This window comes from Molothrus ater, chromosome 16, assembly GCF_012460135.2.
Source record: "Molothrus ater isolate BHLD 08-10-18 breed brown headed cowbird chromosome 16, BPBGC_Mater_1.1, whole genome shotgun sequence".
NCBI classification, from domain to species: Eukaryota; Metazoa; Chordata; class Aves; order Passeriformes; family Icteridae; genus Molothrus; species Molothrus ater.
Genome location: NC_050493.2, coordinates 10,240,998 through 10,260,545, shown reverse-complemented (window position 1 = coordinate 10,260,545; position 19,548 = coordinate 10,240,998). Strand labels below are relative to the sequence as shown.

General features: G+C 40.2%; 1 protein-coding gene across 9 annotated transcripts in view; it reads left to right on the top strand.

Annotated features, from left to right (window-relative positions):
• Positions 1-833: 833 nt before the first annotated feature.
• CLEC16A (C-type lectin domain containing 16A) overlaps positions 834-19,548 on the top strand; it is a 56,696-nt gene continuing 37,981 nt past the window's right edge. For all 9 annotated transcript variants that reach the window (XM_036392283.2, XM_036392276.2, XM_054516588.1 and 6 more), the window contains exons 1-9: positions 834-989; positions 7,080-7,208; positions 7,817-7,950; positions 8,692-8,840; positions 9,491-9,596; positions 11,461-11,584; positions 12,441-12,615; positions 13,537-13,590; positions 15,982-16,095. In XM_036392283.2, coding sequence (XP_036248176.1) covers positions 910-989; positions 7,080-7,208; positions 7,817-7,950; positions 8,692-8,840; positions 9,491-9,596; positions 11,461-11,584; positions 12,441-12,615; positions 13,537-13,590; positions 15,982-16,095 — 1,065 coding nt within the window. In that variant the 5' untranslated portion in view covers positions 834-909. The remainder of the gene's footprint in view (positions 990-7,079; positions 7,209-7,816; positions 7,951-8,691; positions 8,841-9,490; positions 9,597-11,460; positions 11,585-12,440; positions 12,616-13,536; positions 13,591-15,981; positions 16,096-19,548) is intronic.

Here is a 19,548-nt window from a genome sequence, read left to right as displayed (position 1 = left end):
CTGCCGAGCTCTGCCGCAGCCCGCAGCCTGCGGAGCGGGGCAGCGCGGGCAGGTTTGGGGCTGTGCCTTCGCCCCTGGAAGTTGTTTCACGACCTCTGCTGTGACCGAGGCCCTCCTGGAGCAGCACTGCGGGCCCGGCCCCTCTCGGCTGCGGTGCAGGTGTTTCTTTGCTGACCAAGGCTTTACCTATACCAAAATATAACCGAAGGCGGGATTTTAAACTCGGTGCATTTTTGACACTGCCTGACAAATTCTTCAGCTTTTACATGGATTTAGTTTATTTCTCTGGTTAAAGCAAAAAAAAAAAAAAAATTAAAAATCCAAAACTAGGTCAAGACAGTCAAGGGTCCCCTTCTGTTTGTTCTTCCTTAATTTTTAGGCCGATTTAAAGTTCTTACTGGAAGAACATCAGCAAGGGGAATGCCAGCAGCTGAATTTCTGACGCTGCGTCTTGCAGCACTGGAGTGACCCCACAGGACAGCTTCGTTTGGGTTATGGAAGCCGAACAAGGAGTATCAGTGGCCAAATTTTACCTCAAATTACAACACATTTAGGACGTACACTCATACGTTTAATGTGTTTATGTTTTTTTTTCTGGTTCGGGTTGCGTTTACTCTCTTCTTGTTGTTGTAAGCGAGGCGGCCCCAGAGCGCGCCCAGCGCAGGCCCCGCCCCGCCCCGCCCGCCTGAGAGCTTGGCCCCGCCCCCGCGGTGCTCCCTGGGACTCGCAGTCCGCGGGCGGGGCGGGGCCGGGCCGGCGCTTTCCGGCGTGCCCTGGCCGCGCATGCGCCATCCGCGCTGGTTCCGCCGCCGAGGCTCCGGGCCGGTCCCCGCCCGCCGGTCGCCCGCTCCCCCCGCGGGGCTATGAGGCCGTAGGGCCCGCGGACCGGAGCAGCCTTCCGCCGCCAGCATGTTCGGCCGCTCCCGCAGCTGGGTGGGCGGCGGGCACGGGAAGGCCGCCCGCAGCATCCACTCCTTGGACCACCTCAAGTGAGCGGGAGGCGGCCGCGGGCTCTGGGCGGCGGTGAGGGCGGAGGGTGGCGGGGCTGTGAGGGGCGCGGAGGGGGCGGTTGCGGCCGGGCTCCGTCCGCAGAGCTGCTCGGGGCAGGTTTCGGGGCAGCTTTCCCTCGGAGCCGGCTGCGGGGCCGGAAGAGGAGAGGGCGGCTCGGTGGACGACGCTCCCCCGGCGCTCGCTGCCCTCGCCGGGGCGTTTTGCGGCAGCTCTCCCGAGGGGAAAGCGCCCGGAGCAGTCCCCGGTGGCGGAGGCTCTGTGGTCTGGTGTCCGCCTCACGAAAACCGGCTTCTCCGTTCCAGAAAGTCTTCAGGGCAGACGTAGTTCGTCGTAATGTCACACTCCGGGCTGCCATACGTGTTTGTTTTGTTTTTAGCAATGCCCCAGAGTCTTCGGCGGAGTACAGTGCGAGGCGTGATAAATACAAGAAATACCGCATTCCTCATGAGGGAGAACTTTGTTTGTTTCCTGGTGGCGGCTGAGGCGAGGGGCTGGTGCCGGGTGTGGGCAGTGCCGCTCCGGGGTGTGAGGGGAGGTCCGGAGGCAGCCGTGAGTCACGGCGGGCCGGGATGTGCCCTGCGCTGCAGGACGCAGCAGCTGCAGAAGGAAAGCTCTGAGCTTGAGACCTGTAATGTGTTCTGCAGCCCCACAGCCGTGTGTTACTGCTGCCTGCAGAAGGTGGAATGGTTTTTCCTAGCTCTGCCGCTGGAGTGTTGGAAGGGTGGCAAGGGATAAAAAATTTAATTTCCCTGTTCCATTTTAAGTGTTCCGCTATTGCAAGAAAAATGAGAACCACCTTGATAGCTTCTCTTTGTACTGAACGAGAGAAGGAGGTCATTGAGAGATGAAGCACTTTCTAAATGAAATCACTGTGACTGTGTAGCTCATTGAGAAAAAGTGCCGAGTAGTTTTCAGTAATCTTACAAGGAGGACATGAATGGGTTCTGACAGTAACGAGCAGGATGCCCTGTACAAGATCTGGATCTTGCAGTTGTTTTATCAAGATGATTTATGGATTCTGGTCCTTGTCTCTAAACTGGAAAAATGTTCAAAATGAGCAAGACTATCTGAAATGCAATGCTTTTTTCCGAAGACACAGAACTCAAGCCCATTAATACAAAACAAATGAGGCAATAGCATTGCAGAAATAATTTTGAAAGCATTGTAGGTCAGCCTAGCATGCCAATGTAGTCTGGTTTTACAGGATAAAGCAGAAAAGTCATGTTCAGATGTAAACATAGGAATGTTCTGTTGAACATACAAGGAGTAGTTATTGTGTACTGCTCAGCATTAGTGGAGCTTTAGGTCTTTCTGGCTTTGATATTTGACTTGAAGATAGAGCAAGAATGCTGATGCGTGATGAAATTTGAAAAAACTGAATTTAAGTTTAGGAAAAAAGAGTGAGACTTGAGATTTACTCTCACATGTCAGAAAAATGTGTCCATGTGATCTGTTGGGGCCACAGAGAATAGAAAAGTAACACCCTACCTCATTTGTAGCAATGGGGAATTGGGCTGTGAGTGCTGTGGCTTGTTATCAGAGAGCTGAAGTATATGTTTTATCTACTGAAGTACGAGTTTTGGTCTGTTTGCATGTGATTTCTTTAATTATGAATCTGAACTGGTCGTATGTAAAGGCCAGATGAGACCTTTGATCTGTTTATACTATGTATATTTTAAGTGTTTGTTTATCCAAGCTGTGTGAATTTCAGCTTCTAGCTAGATACCAACAGGAAAGGTGAAATTGAGGTCTTTTCCAAGTGTTGAAGTGGGTAAAGTAACAGAAGGAAAAAGTTCAGAGAGCCTTGTCAAGAAAGAAAGTCTCAGTAAGCTCACTTGATAAGCTGTTTATCTTCTCATCTTTTCAACTCATCAAAGTCCCATTTGTGTTCCATATGAAGGAGCTGAGTACAGCACACCTGCCTTGCCATTTCAGGTTAGCTCAGCCTGTAAAAGGTGTATTATGCTGTGTTACAGGGGTGAAATCAGTCTGGGCTAGCCTGGTGGGAACATTTTTATTTTTAAACTTGTATAAGGTAGAGTTTAGTCTAAATTGTAAACAATCCATGTGCTTAGTGATAACAGCAGCATTACTGCTTTTTGTCAGTAAGTGCTGGATCATTCCCATCAGCTTTAATGCAGTTTGTTTGAGATTTGCTTTTGAAATTTTGCTATTCAGTCTTCCTGCAAGCACGCCAGAGAATGGATAGGCTGAAGGAAAATTGTGAGACTGTTGGCATTGGGTGTTTTTATACAGTCTCTTGATCCAGTGAAAACAGTTAAAATTTAATCCAACTTCTGAAATGTGATCTAGAGAAGGATGGCACAGTGCTACTCGCTGCCTGGGTACTTCTCAGAGAACTTGATCTTTTTGTGTGTTTTTGTTTCTAAGTCAGACTTTTCCCCCTACTTTTCTATGGTGTTTTACACAGCCCTGTTGTTACTGTCAAGCACATTTCCCACGGTTGCTTCTGCACTTGGTATTTTAATTGCATTGTGATTGCATTATGCCTTGGTCAGATGCAGTGCCCATCAAGGTGTGCTTGCAGTCCTTTTTCATGGGTGATTCATTTCCTGAGGCACTGTCTGTGCTATGCATCAGGTGTCCTCTGTGAGAACAATATGCAATTACCTGATTACAGGCAGTGGGAAGGAGCAAGCCTGTTCTGGTCAGGTCTGGGCTTTTAAAATTTGAGTGCTTGACTTCCTAAACTCTTACCTCTTTTAGTGTATTTTTGTAAGTAATAAGTAGGAAAGTCATTAATGTGCACTTACAATATATGTGAGTTACTATGTTACCCCTTTAAGCATGGTTCTGACCAGAAAAATGTTGAGAATTTTGTTTGGTTTAAGTTGCTGGCAACATCTCCCACTGATTCTGATGGTGTTGAGTGCTTTGGCACTTCCTGCATGGTGTGTTTTTGTTTGAACCCAATCTTCAGATATAGAGATGACAGAAGTCTCCTCTTTGATAGTTTTGTGTTTTGAAGCACAAATCTGATCCCTCTGTAATCAACATTTAGAGACAGCCTTTAAGGACTTATCTGAATACAAAAATATTGGGTTTGTGTGATACTTCATGTTCTCATAATATGGTATTTCACGTGTCTGTAAAGAGAAGCAAGTATGTGTATGTTTCCTTGTACATTTTCAAGCAAATAGGATAAATAAAAAATGAAATTAACAGGAATAGCTTGAAGGTGAAGCCCAAGTTTCCTCTAAGTGCATCAGTGCCTTAGGAGAATAAGGAATTTGCAGTAATGCTTCTACTAAGTAAATAAATTTTGAGGTAATGTATTCCTGATTATTAATGCTTTTTGCTTTTTGTGTTTGTAATGCTTTATATTCCATAGGCTCCCAAAATGAAATAATAGCTTGTTATTCTTCCCACTGCATCCCATACCCAAAATTCTACTGCTGGAGTAAACTTGAATCCCAAGTTTGTATAATGTAACTTATTAATGAGAAATACATGTTTACAGATGCAATAATTTCTATGTGACTTCAAATTAATAGTCTAAAATATGTGAAGTAATATAGTATTAATTACTAACTGTTTCAGGAAGTTGTTAAAATCATTGTGGAATGAAGTGATCTAATTGCCATCACTTCAGATGTTCTCTGCTCCATTAACTGCTGCATCCTCAGAGCAGGGACTGAGTTTGTGTTTTGTCTTTTGATTCACTGTCCTGATGATGCACAAAGTGCCCTAATGGGAGGTTTTTTCCAGTGTGCTGTTTTAGAAACCCCAGGAATTCTTACAGGTGATGAGCTTTAAGCTCTCACATCTTCACCGTGAGCTGTCCCGCTGTCAGTGTCCGCAGAAGGAATCTTGAGCTGTGATCCTCAGCTTAGTGCAAGAGGATTTCCAGGTGCTCTCTGCTTGCTGTTTAATGACTGTTATGGTACAGCACGTGACCAGGCAGTTACAACTGTGGGACACAGCTGAGAATCAACTTTTCCTGGAGTGGTTTCAGTGTGATCAGTGACTGGTTTGGATTTGTAAATGAGTGTTGATTTGGGGGATTTTGTGGGGGGAAGACCGTGAAGAGGGAGAGAATGTTTTTTACTGAAGAGAAAGATTAAGAAGAGACAACTCCCCCTCCACCTCTCCCCCCCGGGCCACCTATTCCTTTTTTCCTCCTCTTTGCTGGCTGGTGATATACATAACATGATAATGGCTTTGGTAATGTAGTGCAGGCTTTGCTGATGAGGGGAGTGAGGGAAGGGAGCATGTGGTTTCAAGTTTGTGAAAGCTGTGAACTCCTGAGCACTGTTTACCTCTTGTGTCCTTGTGCAGTACTCAACCCAGCAGAGTTGTTGTTTGAGGGTGAAGTAATATCAAGAACAGTGAGCACACAGTGTTTTACCATCAGCTCCTCTGAAATAGCACCTGTTCCCTGCATGGCTTGTGAGGACAGACTTTCTTGCTGCAAGTCCTGTGAAACTGCCCACGTCTGGCAGCTCAGTGCTTGAAGGAGGCTCCCAAAACCGAATTTGACAGATTTTTAATAAATTGTAAATATGATCAAAATTCTTCTGTGTTTGTGAGAGATTTCTTGAGTTCAAGCAAAAGGTTCTGAAACTGGGTAATATCTTGTCTTGTCTTTGTAAGTCTGATAAATATTTGGAGCAGCCTCACATGAGTGTTCAGTTAAATGGCATTTCAGTCTCTGGCTGCATGCTTGCCCCGTGCAGTGGTTCAGTTTTTTAGTGTTGATAAAATTGATGGGAATCCTGTTTCTTGAAATGCGATTTCAAGTCTGTTTTTTGACCTAAACATCTTACTTTAAGCCATAAACCAGACACCCCAAAAATTTTTATTAGAAGTGCACTGTGTTTTTTGGAACCTTACAGAAGCTTGGCAAAATTCTACTAATGACATTCCTAAAATTTTAGTCTGAATCACTGAACAAACTCTCGTGGAATCCAAAACAATAATGAAGGCTGCCCCAGGGTCAGGACACAGGCTATTTTCACAGAATTTGATCCTGGAAGTTTGATTAACTCCAGTATTCATGGCAAGATTAATAATATGGGAAATCTGTCGTCCTTTCCAAACACTTGTGAGTATTTGCGCAGAAATGCTCAGGTGTTACTCCTGGTTTTCAGTACAATCATAGCATAATAATATAGGAGCTGTGTTTAGGAATCCAAACTTGTGCAGTTCGAAAATGACATGAAATTAAAAACTGTGCACCTTTCTTATATTTACCCTTTTTTTAATCACTATATAAAAGAAGATAAAAAAAAAGAGGGAGAAAAGCAGTGGTGATTTTTCTGCTTTTATTAGCATTTGGTCCCACCCCATCTTTTTTCTTTTTGGTTTTTTTTTGGTGGGACATAAAATAACAGGACAGAAGTAAGTTGGTACTTCGATGTAACAACTTACTTGGGGAAAAAGAAGTGCTTCCTTGAAGATTTTAAGCTTCACTAGACAGTCTTAAACTCTTGCCTTTTGAAATGATAAAGCTGGACTTTACCCCCTTTCCCAGTTTTTCTGGGAAGTACTGATTTTTGAGCACTCTGGGAGTGCTGAAAGGATCAGAGACCTGATGAAGCTTTGCCAAGGTGAATGAATAGTCTTTGAGGGTCCTGATATTAAACATCAAAATTGATGTGAGTCTGTGAGGGGGCTCTGCAGGCAAGAGAAGGGATTGAACTCATGTGCCACTCAAGGGAAGGGTTAGACCTCATTGCCACTTTTCCATATCAGCTACTGCATGCTTACCTGCTTCTTCTATTTCTGTTGTTCGTCACTCCTTTGACTTCAACATATTCCAAAACCCTGGGACCAGTTGCACAGTTTCTAGTTCTATGTTAACATCTGCATAAGCACTCACAACTCACCTGGCTGGGGGATATTTGTTCCCTTTGTCACTCTGTTTAACAATTACGTTTCTCTCTGCGTCAGTATTAGAAGGAAATTTTAGGGTTTTAAAGTTGTACAACTGTTAGACCTGGTGTGTGCCTATATGTGTGTCTGCATTGGTACAGTGCTGAAAGACAGACATGGTGCATGTGGCAGTGGCAGGATAGCTCATTGCTTGTGCTTCTTTTCTCCTTTAGGTACATGTATCATATTTTGAGTAAGAACACGATCGTAACGGATCACAACCGCAACCTGCTGGTGGAGACCATTCGTTCCATAACGGAGATCCTGATCTGGGGGGATCAGAATGACAGCTCCGTGTTTGAGTGAGCATCCCCAGCCAGTTCTCTTGGACTCTGCTTTTGTGTTTCAAGATGCTTGGAGTTGTACAGAGTTCTGCTCCTGTTAACTCCTCCAAGACTGTATTTCATGACTATATGTAAAAAGATGTGTCCTGTAGTAGATGTGTGAGCAGGTTCATATTCATATCATGCAGGAATTGGCTGCTTCGAAGTGTTTGGATTCCAGAGCCCCTTTTAACTCCCCATTCTTTTGATATAAATATGAACTCTTAACATATTTTAGGGTCCGGATTTACTCAGCACATCTATTAATATCACATTGCTTCAATTTACCTAAGATACCACAAATTCTAGCTGTGGTACTTAGAGCTGCCTGATAAATTGAATATACTAAAAATACAGTAAGAAAGGCCCTGCTTACTTGATACCTTTTTTTCTGAATAATTTGCATTTTTAAGCCATCTTGTTTAGTATTTAAGGTTTTTGAAAGATATTCTTTCATTATACAGATGCAACTTTGCAAAGTAATTCTTCATAAAAGCAAAACATGCTGTTTGTCAAAGTTGCCTTGAATCATCTCTGCTCCTGTTACTTACAGCATGTGACTTAATGACACCTTTATTTTCTTTCAGCTTTTTCTTGGAGAAGAATATGTTTGAGTTCTTCCTGAACATCCTGCGTCAGAAGTCAGGTCGTTATGTGTGTGTGCAGCTGCTGCAGACTCTGAACATCCTTTTTGAGAACATCAGCCATGAAACATCCCTGTGTAAGGACACACTTCCAAACTGTTTAGGATGAAGTAATCTAGATTTGATTGGATTCCCTTTCATTCAATGAAATTTAGTCCTAGTACACCTACACAGAACTATATGAATTAATAACTTTTAAATTGAACACTACCAAAAATATGGTGTAAACCGATTCCACAATACTTTGAATGTAAATTTTCAGTGGTGCAAAAGTAGTTTTTTGGTACAACAAGCATTTAGCACATTTCAAGGGATTCCTTCAGTCAAATTAGTTGTGATCTGAAATGTTCACTTGCTGCCACAGGTCATGTGGTGAAACTCTGGTGTGTAATTTGTACTGTAACTGTTCTGACATCATTGGTGCTGGCAGTCAGCCACAGGAGGTTCCTTCAAAGTTTTTGGCAAAATACATAGAGCATGGAGAATTAATAATTTGAAGTATTCCACAACTGTTATGAAAGTCATCATCAAGCCTTGGAGAGTTGGGACTTGGGGAGGAAAAGAGTTAAATGTTATTAGCTGCAGAGCTTACCTGAATTGAGGAAGATGAAGTATATTTTCAGTTGTCTTGGTCTTGGGAGCAAAGACCTTTGTAGGGAGCAGATCCTTTATATTAATGCTCAAAGGCCTCACTTGTTTGCCTCAAAATTGTGATCTTCAAGCATCAGGTTGTTGCTTTCTAGCTGGCACTTTAAATACAGCCTGTTACCACAGTGATTATTTTTGTTAACCTGTGTAAATACTTTTTTTTTTTTCAGACTACCTACTCTCTAATAACCATGTGAATTCTATTATTGTCCACAAATTTGACTTTTCTGATGAGGAGATCATGGCATATTACATATCATTTTTGAAAACTCTTTCCCTGAAACTCAATAATCATACTGTACATTTCTTTTATAATGAGGTAAGTAAAGAAAGTTGCAGTAAAATGATAAGAGGACTTGAATTAGAAATTGATAGGAGTGTGGCACATACTCTGTTTAGTCTCTTGTCTCATAATGTCTTGCTTTTATAATGGCCATACCAGTGGTTGTGAATTTGTTTGTGAGGATCTCTGCACGAGCATGGCTTTGTCCTCTTACAGCTGTAATAAACTAAAAATCTGGAAGTTAGTGTTATAATGGATCATTTCAGTAGTTTTAAAGTCTGCTTCTTTGAGAATTCAACTTGTTTATTCTTTCTTTTCTTGTGCTTTCATAAACAGGCTCTTTTCTATTGCATCACTTTGTTCTAAGACGTTTAGTCAAAGTCCAAAAAGCTGAGTCAAAGGGCAAAGTTGAGCTGGGTTTTTCCTCTCTGCACTCTGCTTTCTGCCAGAAGAGGGCATGAAAGCACTGGCTATGTGTGCAGCTATCCTGGGAAGCTTAAAGCAGCTCATTTTAATGCAGAGCTACACATGCAGCTGAATGTGCATTGTAAAATCATTTTGATTACTTAAGTAGAAGGTAAAGATACCAAGTTAATATAGGGAAAACATAATTTATACAGAATCCCAAGCCATATTCTGTACATGTTTAATGAATAAATATTTTCTTTTCTTTCCTCTTGTTGCAGCACACTAATGACTTTGCTTTGTACACTGAAGCTATTAAATTTTTTAACCACCCTGAAAGCATGGTCAGGATTGCTGTTAGGACTATAACCTTAAATGTCTACAAAGGTAAGCTTTTTATATATTAAAAAAGGTATGTGTGCAAATCTTGTTTCATTATAGTTTAATTTCACCTATTTATCTGTGAGGATTTTCTGTCTGTTTTGTGAGACTGAAAAGCATAGCATGTTGGCAAGATTCAGATACACGTTTTTTTACTTTTGTGACAACTATCCCAAGCCTGCAGTATGTACTTGAAAATAGTATCACTTTCTCACCAATGAAACTGGTTTTAAAAAGAAACCCAAAAGTGTCAGGCACACACAAGGAACTTTAGCTTCCCTTCCAAGAGAGGTCAGAATGTGACTGTATTTAACAAGTAAACAAACAAAAACCCCAAAACTGGGGTGTTTTAAGAATATGAATTGTCTTTTACTCATGAACTTGAGCTTTCTGGTGTATGAAGCAGTAACCAACATCACTCCCTTTAGGACTGGAAGTGCATTAAAATGCCTGTAGAACCGGTAGGTGCTGCAGTCACTCCAGTCTCAAGAGGAGCTGGACCATTCCCAGAGGTTCTCAGTGAAGGCCAGGAGCCTGCAGTCTCCAACTCCTCTGCTGAGCATTCCAGTAGGACATTAGGAAAAACCTAAAGCTTCACTGTGAGAGTAGTTGAGCACTGCAAGGAGTTTTCCAGAGAAACTGAGGCATCTCTATTGTTGGAGGTCTTCAAAACTCAGCAGGGACCTCAGCAACCTGGCTGAACTTTGAATTTAGCACTACTTTGAGAATGTCTACTCTAAAACCCAATGTCCAAAAGTCACTTCCCCCTAAATTTTTCTTGGGATATTTAATATTTTTAATAAACTGTTCACAGTATTCTCTGTAAAGAGATTGTTTATTCTGAACTTCTACCTCTGAAATCAGCATGCTATAAGGTAATATGTGATATGCAATATGTTCATGCAGGATTTCTTGTTCTTTAGTCCATTTTAAGTTCAATTACATGTTGTATTTACACGACTTTCTGTCAGTTAAGAGAAGAAGTGGTTTGACAGTCTTCATAGAAGCATATGAGGTCTTTTTTAAAACAATGAGCTGTTTGCTTTGCAAATTACTGGATAAGCTGCATAGCAAATAGGATCTTTACAGTGTTGGCTGCAACATTTTTTCTTGTATGAGAAATGGGCACTTGGTACTTGCCTTCTACTTCAAGGAACTTTAAATGCAAATATGAGCTCACAAAAAAAGAGCAGATTATAGGCTTCATATCCTATTTGTGATATATTTATGCAACTAAGTATTTTTATTTTAAAAAATTACTTTTCTAGAATTTTCATTGAATGTTGTAGTGATATAATGGTTAGAGTTGAAAAGGCAGAGCTCAGATTTCAGGTTTGATAATTTTCTGACTACCTGTTTGCATATATTCTGCTCCAACTGCTACCCCAGATGTTTCAGTTTAGATGCTTTGTGCTTTAGCATTTTAAACCCTTTTAGAGGATGTCACTATCCCAGTTCCTAATCCTGTTAACTGTTGTCTGTTTCTTTTGCCCTTCCTTCACTGGTGATTCCTGTGTTCCTTAATGCAGTGTCATGTAAGTCTAACTAGCTTGACTCTCAGCATTACTGCTTTATTCTTGCGCTTCTCTCTTCTTTTTAATAAATAATGTGCTAAAAGAACCTTTCTGAATTCCACTAGATTTGTTTATTTTCAGACATCATAAATATATCAACATTAGGCTCATTCAAGCTAGATAAGAATTGATGTGACATTTTTATAGATTTCCATTTCATGCCTAAGATTGTGTCAGGCGTATACTCATATGGGAAACAAGCATGTAATCAAATTCAAAAGATATTTTATTATATTTCTTAAAAAGCAATAAAAAATATTGGCAACTGATTTTTCTTTTTAATGATTTCTCTTCAGTGGACAACCAGCCTATGCTGCATTACATTCGAGATAAAACTGCAGTTCCTTATTTCTCCAACCTCGTCTGGTTTATTGGCAGCCACGTGATAGAGCTGGATAACTGTGTGCAGACTGATGAAGAGTAAGCTTCTACAATGCTGCCTGTTGAATGCAAATGCTTTTCCCAGATGTCAGTGGTGTCCTTATTTTGTGTGTAGTAATCCAGTTAAGTTAGTTTCTAGATGTGTTCCCATGTAGACAGTTCAGACTTTTCACTCTTTAGAGTTTTTTAGTGATTCTTCAGGGAAACAGTGCTGTGTGCCTGATCTGTGCTGCTATCCCTACAAGTAAATTAGTGTTTGCACCAAGCCTTTCCTTTGTCTTTGTTTTGTTCTGCTAAAAACAGCAGATAACCAGAAGACACAACAGGTATTTTTTGCTTCTTAATCTTATCAACTTTGTCTTTCTAACATCATTTTTTCTTTGTGTCATCTCATTAGAAAAGCTTTCTGAAAAGGTTCTAGGAAAAAGATTTAAACTAGAAAGATGAACTTGATTGTGAGCTGTCTGACCTGACATGACAGTGTAATATTCCACTATCAACTACAGAAATACTTTGTTGATTCAAATTGTTCTTGGTTTGTCTTGCCATCTCCACCTTAGAGTGGCCATGTGCTTCTTGCTTTCCTGAGGGAAGAGGTAGGTGTTAAATACAACACCTAATTCTTCTTTCATTTTTGTAGTTGGCTTGTGAAAAGACTGGCAACAGAAACAAAGCTTTGTAAAAACAAGTCTTGTGAAAACTTGGGGCAAAAACTTGATGTGTGCATCCTAAAGAAAATACAGGCAACTGTTTAACAGTGACATTAGTTGACTTCACTGAAACATCTGCTTTAGGCAGTCTACCTGAGCCAGCTGATCTGTGGCAGGGATCTATGTTAATTTTTTCCCTATCACAATTGATCACGTGTAATTTTTTATTTCTGCTCTCTTTGCAGGCACAGAAATAGAGGCAAACTGAGTGACCTGGTAGCAGAACATCTTGATCATTTGCATTACCTTAATGATATCCTTATCATTAATTGTGAATTTTTAAATGATGTGCTGACAGACCACTTACTTAATAGGCTCTTTCTTCCCCTCTACGTGTATTCATTAGTAAATCAAGACAAGGTAAGCTAATACCTGCAAACAGTTCATTCTCAAAGGTGCTGCTTGCTTTCAGTGTGCTAAGTAATTTGGGCAGTTGGGTATATGATGTGTGGTTTACATGAAATAGCTTAAATAGGGTGGCTGTAGAGGAAATAGCCTGAAATGCAATTCAAGAGCACAGCAAAGAAGTGCTGCTTTGGGTGACATGGTGGTTAGAAGCTCACAGTAGTGGAGACCAAGAAGAACTGCAAATTTGGAACAGGGTTTAAATTTCTGTGATACTGGGAGATACGTGATTTCCTTTTCTCATAAGCTAACTTGTCTTCTGGCAAAAGCAGAAAAAGCAAATTTGCCATGATCTAAAAATCTATCCATGTAGAAAATACAGACTTCTGGGTTTGATACTCATTTCTTCTATTTGTAGAGAAGCTGTGTTTTAATGCAGTGATGCAGCTGATTTTCTTTTTAAAGCATAGCCTTTAAATTCAGTGGTGGTGTCACTAAAACTGGTTTTTAGTGAAATAGAAACTATTTTTATAGATGTGCATAAGGTCCTGCATTCATTTGTCTGTTGTGGGTAATATTTCATGCTATCTGAATAGCTAATTAGCAGTCTTTAATGAATGTTAACTGAGAAGAATTTTTGAAGGAATAGTAGCATAGTGAAAAACAATGTACTTCTCAGATGCTCACCTGTTTAAATTACTGAAGTGACCCTGAGAGACAGTAATTAATTGCAATTTTTAATCAAGGAAGAGTGAGGGCTATGCTTATTCAGAGTCTCCATTTCAAATAGTTTACAAGTAGTGAATGTTAAAGAGCTTGATGCTTTCTGAATATTTTGTAGCAGAATGTGGAACAACACAAGTCACATTTTAAATAAAACATTAAGCCATATAAATTCTTTGTAGAAATAAGAATTTTTTATAACTTTTTCTGTAGGGTGGAGAGCGTCCAAAAATAAGTCTCCAGGTTTCTCTCTATCTTCTTTCTCAAGTAAGTATTTTAAGTATTTGTCCTGTTTCAGAACAAATTTTGCAGTACTCTTGTGATTATAAAATAGTGTATTTTCATCATTTTGGCAAAACCATAAAAGAAAATCAATCCAAAAAAATTTTAACCTTTCAGTTTTCATTAAGAAAAAGAAAGTGAAACATTTTTGGCAGACAAAGTAGCTTCTTATTTAATGTCATTTTTCTGTGATCCCACTGTCCAGGGTAACTTTTAGAGCATTTCAAAATGTGTACACGCCCTGACAAATCAAGTATAGTAGACATGCAACATGCTTGGTCAGAACTTGGTACAGTGGCAGATGAAATTTACCTAGATGCTGTATTGCATTCTGAATCTGCTTAAGCTATGGAAAATCTCAGGTTTGAATTTTCCTCTTTGAAAACCCAAACCCCAAAAACCACTACTACCAAAATCTCACTTTCTCACAATTCACAATATGAATTTCATTATGCCTATAGCTTAAATCTGTAATTAAGTACTTATTTCTTACTCATATCAGTTCCACCTCCTTTTCCTTCTCGAACTTATTTTCAAATTAAAAGTTCTATAGTAGATTTTTTTGTTTTGTAGAGAAAATTCATCTGTTGTCCCTGTAGTCTTCAGTGCATTTCTGTGAAACTGATTTTCTTAAATTACATTGTCTGAAAATAGTTGTGACTTGTGTTCATAGAATTTATGCTACTTCTTCTTTGATCTTAGAATTTTTCAGTACTCATTTTATTGTGATCTGGCCCATAATTTCATCTTTTTGCTAGAAGTATGGGGTTTGGGTATTTTTCCTAGGAAAATATAATTTGATGCTCATTAATTTAAACTAAAAATATTGTGATGGTGTGAGAGTTATTTACCACAGATAAAACTGTGGGAGCAGCAGCTTCTTGTAACCAAAGGGGTCTGCATCATACAGTTGTGATCTCTTTTCAAGTCTTTGCTTTCAGTGGAAGTATGGACGAGGTATCACTTCAGGATTTTTATCTATGTTCTTCATTCTCTTTAAAGAAGAAAGTGGAAGTAGTCATAAAGAACTGAGAACAAATGTTGTGTAGCAGAATGGGATGTGATATAGAAAATGAAATGACTGTTTCTGTGACTGGCAGAAAAACATCTTCTCCCACCTCTTTTAACCTGGAGTTTGTCTGTGGTGGGGTGGGATCTGCCAGACCTTGCTGACTATTTCTGTTCCTGACACCAGGCATATGCTCTAGGCACTACTCTTATATTAGACACAAGTGCTTGAGAGACTGATGCCAGCACCTGGAAATGCACTGCTGGGATTTCTCAGCCACTGTGACAAAGGGAACTTGTGCTGTTCTTGAACCAGAGCAGGCCTGTGGACAGTCAAGCAACACTTGGTGAATTGGCAGAAGCTCGAGTGATTTGGAGGTTGTTCAAAGCACTTTTGAAGTGTGTTGTGACTTTAAAGTTTTATGTAGATCTCCACTACATGCTAATAATCACTTCCCTTTTGGAGGTCTGGAATTCTTCTGACTTTATCAGAAAACCTGTGGAGAACATTTAGCTAAGTATTTTCAAAGCAGTGATTAGGTTTAATGACTTAGGCATTATTTGGGAATTTTACAGCTAGAACTACTGATAAGGGATCCAGCCTTGATATTCTTGTGAAGAGAATGGATCTAAGCTGACAGAGGCTATTGCAGCTGGACCTGAGCTGGTTCTGTCCAGGAGCCAGTTGTTTGCTGGCCCAGACTTGTAAGCCTTGGCTCAAAATGGAGTAGTCAGTGTAAACACAGAATTCTGGTAAAGCACCAAAGCACTTGTGGTCAAATGCTTCAATGCTCCAGGCATTATGGTCCTTACTCCTGTGTTCTGTAGCCATTGTGTAGCTGACACTGATTTGCTGCAATTTCAGAGCCAGAAAAGCTGCTTCTGATCCAGCTCAGCCTAGTGCATGGCCTTTAGTCATGAATCACTGCACAGTGATTGTGTGCACAGAACTTTCTGGAGTCTGGCCAGTTGTTGACACACAGGAAGGTCTGGGGATGCTGTGTACCATAATCAGTTTGTTGTTTCTAAAAAAAAATAAATTTCTGGAATGGTTTTGATGAGTTTCTTGCTAGAATATCACACAACTCTCCTTTCAAAGGTGTTGAAGAGAGAGAATTTACACTTCTCAGAAGGAGGAAAGAATATAAAGCATTAGTAAAACTAGGTAGCTTCAAAGGTAGAGAAAGGTCAGATACCCTTGTCTCCTTTGTTTTAAAGTATATTTAATGAGCTCTCTGTTACCAGTTGTACTTAGATGTAAACTAAAGATAGCACTTAACAAGGTCTAAAGTATGTTCAGCTAGTGAAATTTTGAAACTATGTATTCTATAAATATGTCTGATGTTTTTTCTGCTCTTTTTTCAATAGGTTTTTCTGATTATACATTATGCTCCTTTGGTGAACTCCTTGGCTGAGGTTATACTCAATGGGGACCTCTCAGTATTTTCTTCTAAGGTTGAGCAAGATATACAGAAAAACTCAGTAAGTGGCCAACTGTAATTTATTTTTTTTTTAAGAAAAAGAAAATTTTTGAAAAAAAAAGCAGGTATCTGGAAATTGGTAAGCCAAGGTGTTTATGCTTAGGACATGAGAGCAGCAGCAGACTTTTTGTTGTTGGACCATCATTTTGATGGGACACTTCTGTAATCCAGTCTTCTGTGTTCATTTTTTATCTGTCCTTTGGTAGTGAAATAAAAATGATTCAGCACAACTTTCCTGTGAAATTTCCTTGTGCAAGTTGTAGTAGAAATGTGAGACCTAAAAAAATACCAGGCTTAAGATTTTCATCTGAATATTCCCAGTGTTTTAGCAGTAAAACTGATCATCTCTGGAAGTTGTGCCTTGGTGAGCATGTGAGAAGAGAGACCAGTCACAGAGAGAGGGGAGAGTGTTACTCTGCATTGGCCTTCTACCTTCACATTTAACCATGGGTAGATGTTGCTAGATGCTGATGCTGTTGTTACTGGTTTTCTAGCTGTCATGTTTTTAACATTTTCTCTTTTGTTGTGGCTTTCACAGTTTGTGTAATGCTTGTTACCCTTTAGAAGCCTTTTTTGGGTATGGTAACGAGTAGGGGGGCATGACCTTACTGTAACAGGCCTCTGACTGTAGTTCTGTCCAAAAATTGAATATGTCCCCTACTGGCTGACTGGCCAGTAGTTGCTGACTGAATGTTTAATTTATAACAAGCAATAGATTGGTTTTTACTCACCTCCTTCCTAGCAGTATCTCTGGGAGTTTCAAGGAGGGAGATATGTTTCAACTCCTCCCAGATACATCAACTTTTCCAGATTTCTTCCCACTGGGCATTGGGAACTGTGTGCACTGATCTTAGCTGGTAGCTTTTGGGTTCTGGTGTTTTGTTCTGTTGACCTTGGTATTTAGAATCTAACCTTCTTTTAGAAAAAACTGTGGTAGAATGATAGAGTTGGCTGATTGCTTTAGATAGAGCAATCTCTTACTTATGTTAGGAAATGTCTGACATTCTTCTAAGTGCATACTGAGTGTTGTGTGTCACTTGTGCAGAAGAAGCTTTGTTGCTAGGAAATTTGTGGCAAGAGGGTGGAGTACCAGTTGTTACAGAAGTGAGATTTTCTTTTCCTGTCATGGTTACTGTACAGTTACAAAATACCTATAGCATGTGCTTGTGTGCTTGCACTTATGTTAGGAATATTAGGGGTTTCCTATAGACTGCTGTTCATCTCTTAATTTTGTAATACTATTTAGGTTGCTGTTCCTTACTGGCCTTAAAGATGTGTCCTCTTAACATGGGAGCTGGGGGTTCTGTGGTACCTGAACAGGTACTAAACAGGAGGGGTGTTGGCCTTCTGCCAGCAGACCCTTGGAGAAGCTGCCAGAGGTGGAGCTGTGTTCCAGGGAGTGCAGAGCAGTGGGTAAAGGGAGAAACCTTAATTGGTAGTAACTTCAGCCATATTGTTCAGTGAGACCATGGAAGGGAAAGCCCAGACTGTCAGAAGCCCACTGGTGGAGTTGGTTCTGTGCAGGAGTGGGCTGCAGTGTCCAGCAGCAGAGCTCCATGGCTTCCAGGGAGGGGAGCCACAGAGGGAGCTGCTCTGCAGGGCTGTGTGGGAACTGCTGCTTGGGCTTCCCTGCTGATACAGCTCAGTGCAGGGGGGCTCAGGTCAGCTGTACAAATGAAGGCACATCAGGATCCTGGCAGGGTTATTGCTCTGGTGTTTTCTGTTGCAAAGAAATTGCAAGCTTCTGTTGAATACAGAAAGCTACTTCAGAAGTTAATTTAGAATTGTTAAATAGAAGTGATGAGCAATTCTTAAAATTTATTTTTAGTCTGAATGTAGAAATTTTGTTTATTAAATCAGACCCAAATTTATCACTTACTACTTCCTTTGTGTTCTAATTTATCTTGATAACTGTTCTGATACTGTCCTAAGCTTGTTGTTGTGGGGATATCTGTGTATTGTGGTGAACTGCAGCTATTTCTAAACCCTCGCTCTGTACCTATCACTGCTCATCTGTTGTAACTGAGATGTCTTGATATGTTTAAGTTGAAATGTAACTGTCAGTTTCTAACTAGCACATAGTTTCTAAACCCAGAAGTAGAACCTCATATCTATGTTCATCTTTCTAATAAGATAAATTAAGGTGGAATGAGATATGGAGTAAGGACTGAGTTCATTACACACAGAGTCCTCTTGCTGGGACACTGAGTAAAGAACACTTAACAAAAATAAAAGCTGAGAAACATCACAGTTGCTGTGTATAAATGCAAAGTACCCTGAGTTATTTAGGGCAAAGAGCAGTGGTAGCTCTCACAAGAGGAACAAGTGATACTATTTACTGTAAATCAATTTATGGAAAAAATGACCAGCAGTTGTAACTGGTGATATCTTACGAATTGGCAATAACCTACCCATGGAGATCTGCTGGACATCACTGGGCAGTAGTGATTGCCCAGGCTGCATTGAACAAGTTCTCCACATCATTCCATATTTTTTCCCTGTATTTCTCATTTTAGGCATCATCAGAAGAAATACCAACCCTTATGTCACAATGAGAGCTGAATATGTATAGACAGCAGAATGTATTTAAAGTTGTCAGATATCACACTAAGGTTTACCTTACATCCTGTGAGATCTGTTTTCCTGCATCATTCACATGTGGGCCACTTCTACCTAGTGCATGTTTCTTCTTTAACCTACTTTCTCCTTCCCGTAAAAGGTGTTACTGGTATTGCCTTATTTTACCATCACACATTGCACAAGATAAACCATTATTGAAAATGTGGTTGAAAGACATTTTCAAGATAAACTAGCAGTACCTCGACCTGTATAATCAACTTATAAACCAAATGCTATCTAAAATAATTTTATGTCTAGTTTTAGAATGTTTTAATGATACAGCCTTGTTGCCTCTAGCAGAACAGAGTATTTGTGTAGGGTTTTTTCTACAGCATTCCTGCTTGGAGCAAAGTATGGCTCAGTGTTCACAAGCACATCACTGTCTGCTGCTGTCTTGTGGTACTTTGCTCTTGTGGCTGACAGCACGTGAGAAATGCAAGGTTGTTAAGTACATGCTTTCTCCATAAAGAAGTAGCTACAAGATTCTAGGAAGCAATGCAGAAGTAAGAAGTGAATGCAGAAAGGGGAAAATGTGTTATGCAAGTTGCATGCTACTTTTCTGTTTTTCCCCTAAATAATAGGACTTAAGGTGCTCTTTCCTTTTCTTATGACTTTTCTGGCCAGAAGCCATCAGTAAAGGTAACCTGGTCATTTTATAACCTTCCTGTGTTGCAGTTGGATCACACAAAAAATGCATCCAAGAGATTATCAGCAGATATAAGTGTAGTGAATTTTGTATTTATGGGGATTTTTTGGTATTGTAAAATAGTCTTCCCGCTATGTGGTTTGTTTCAGTGCCAAGTGTAAATTCACTTACACAATATTTCTATAAAGC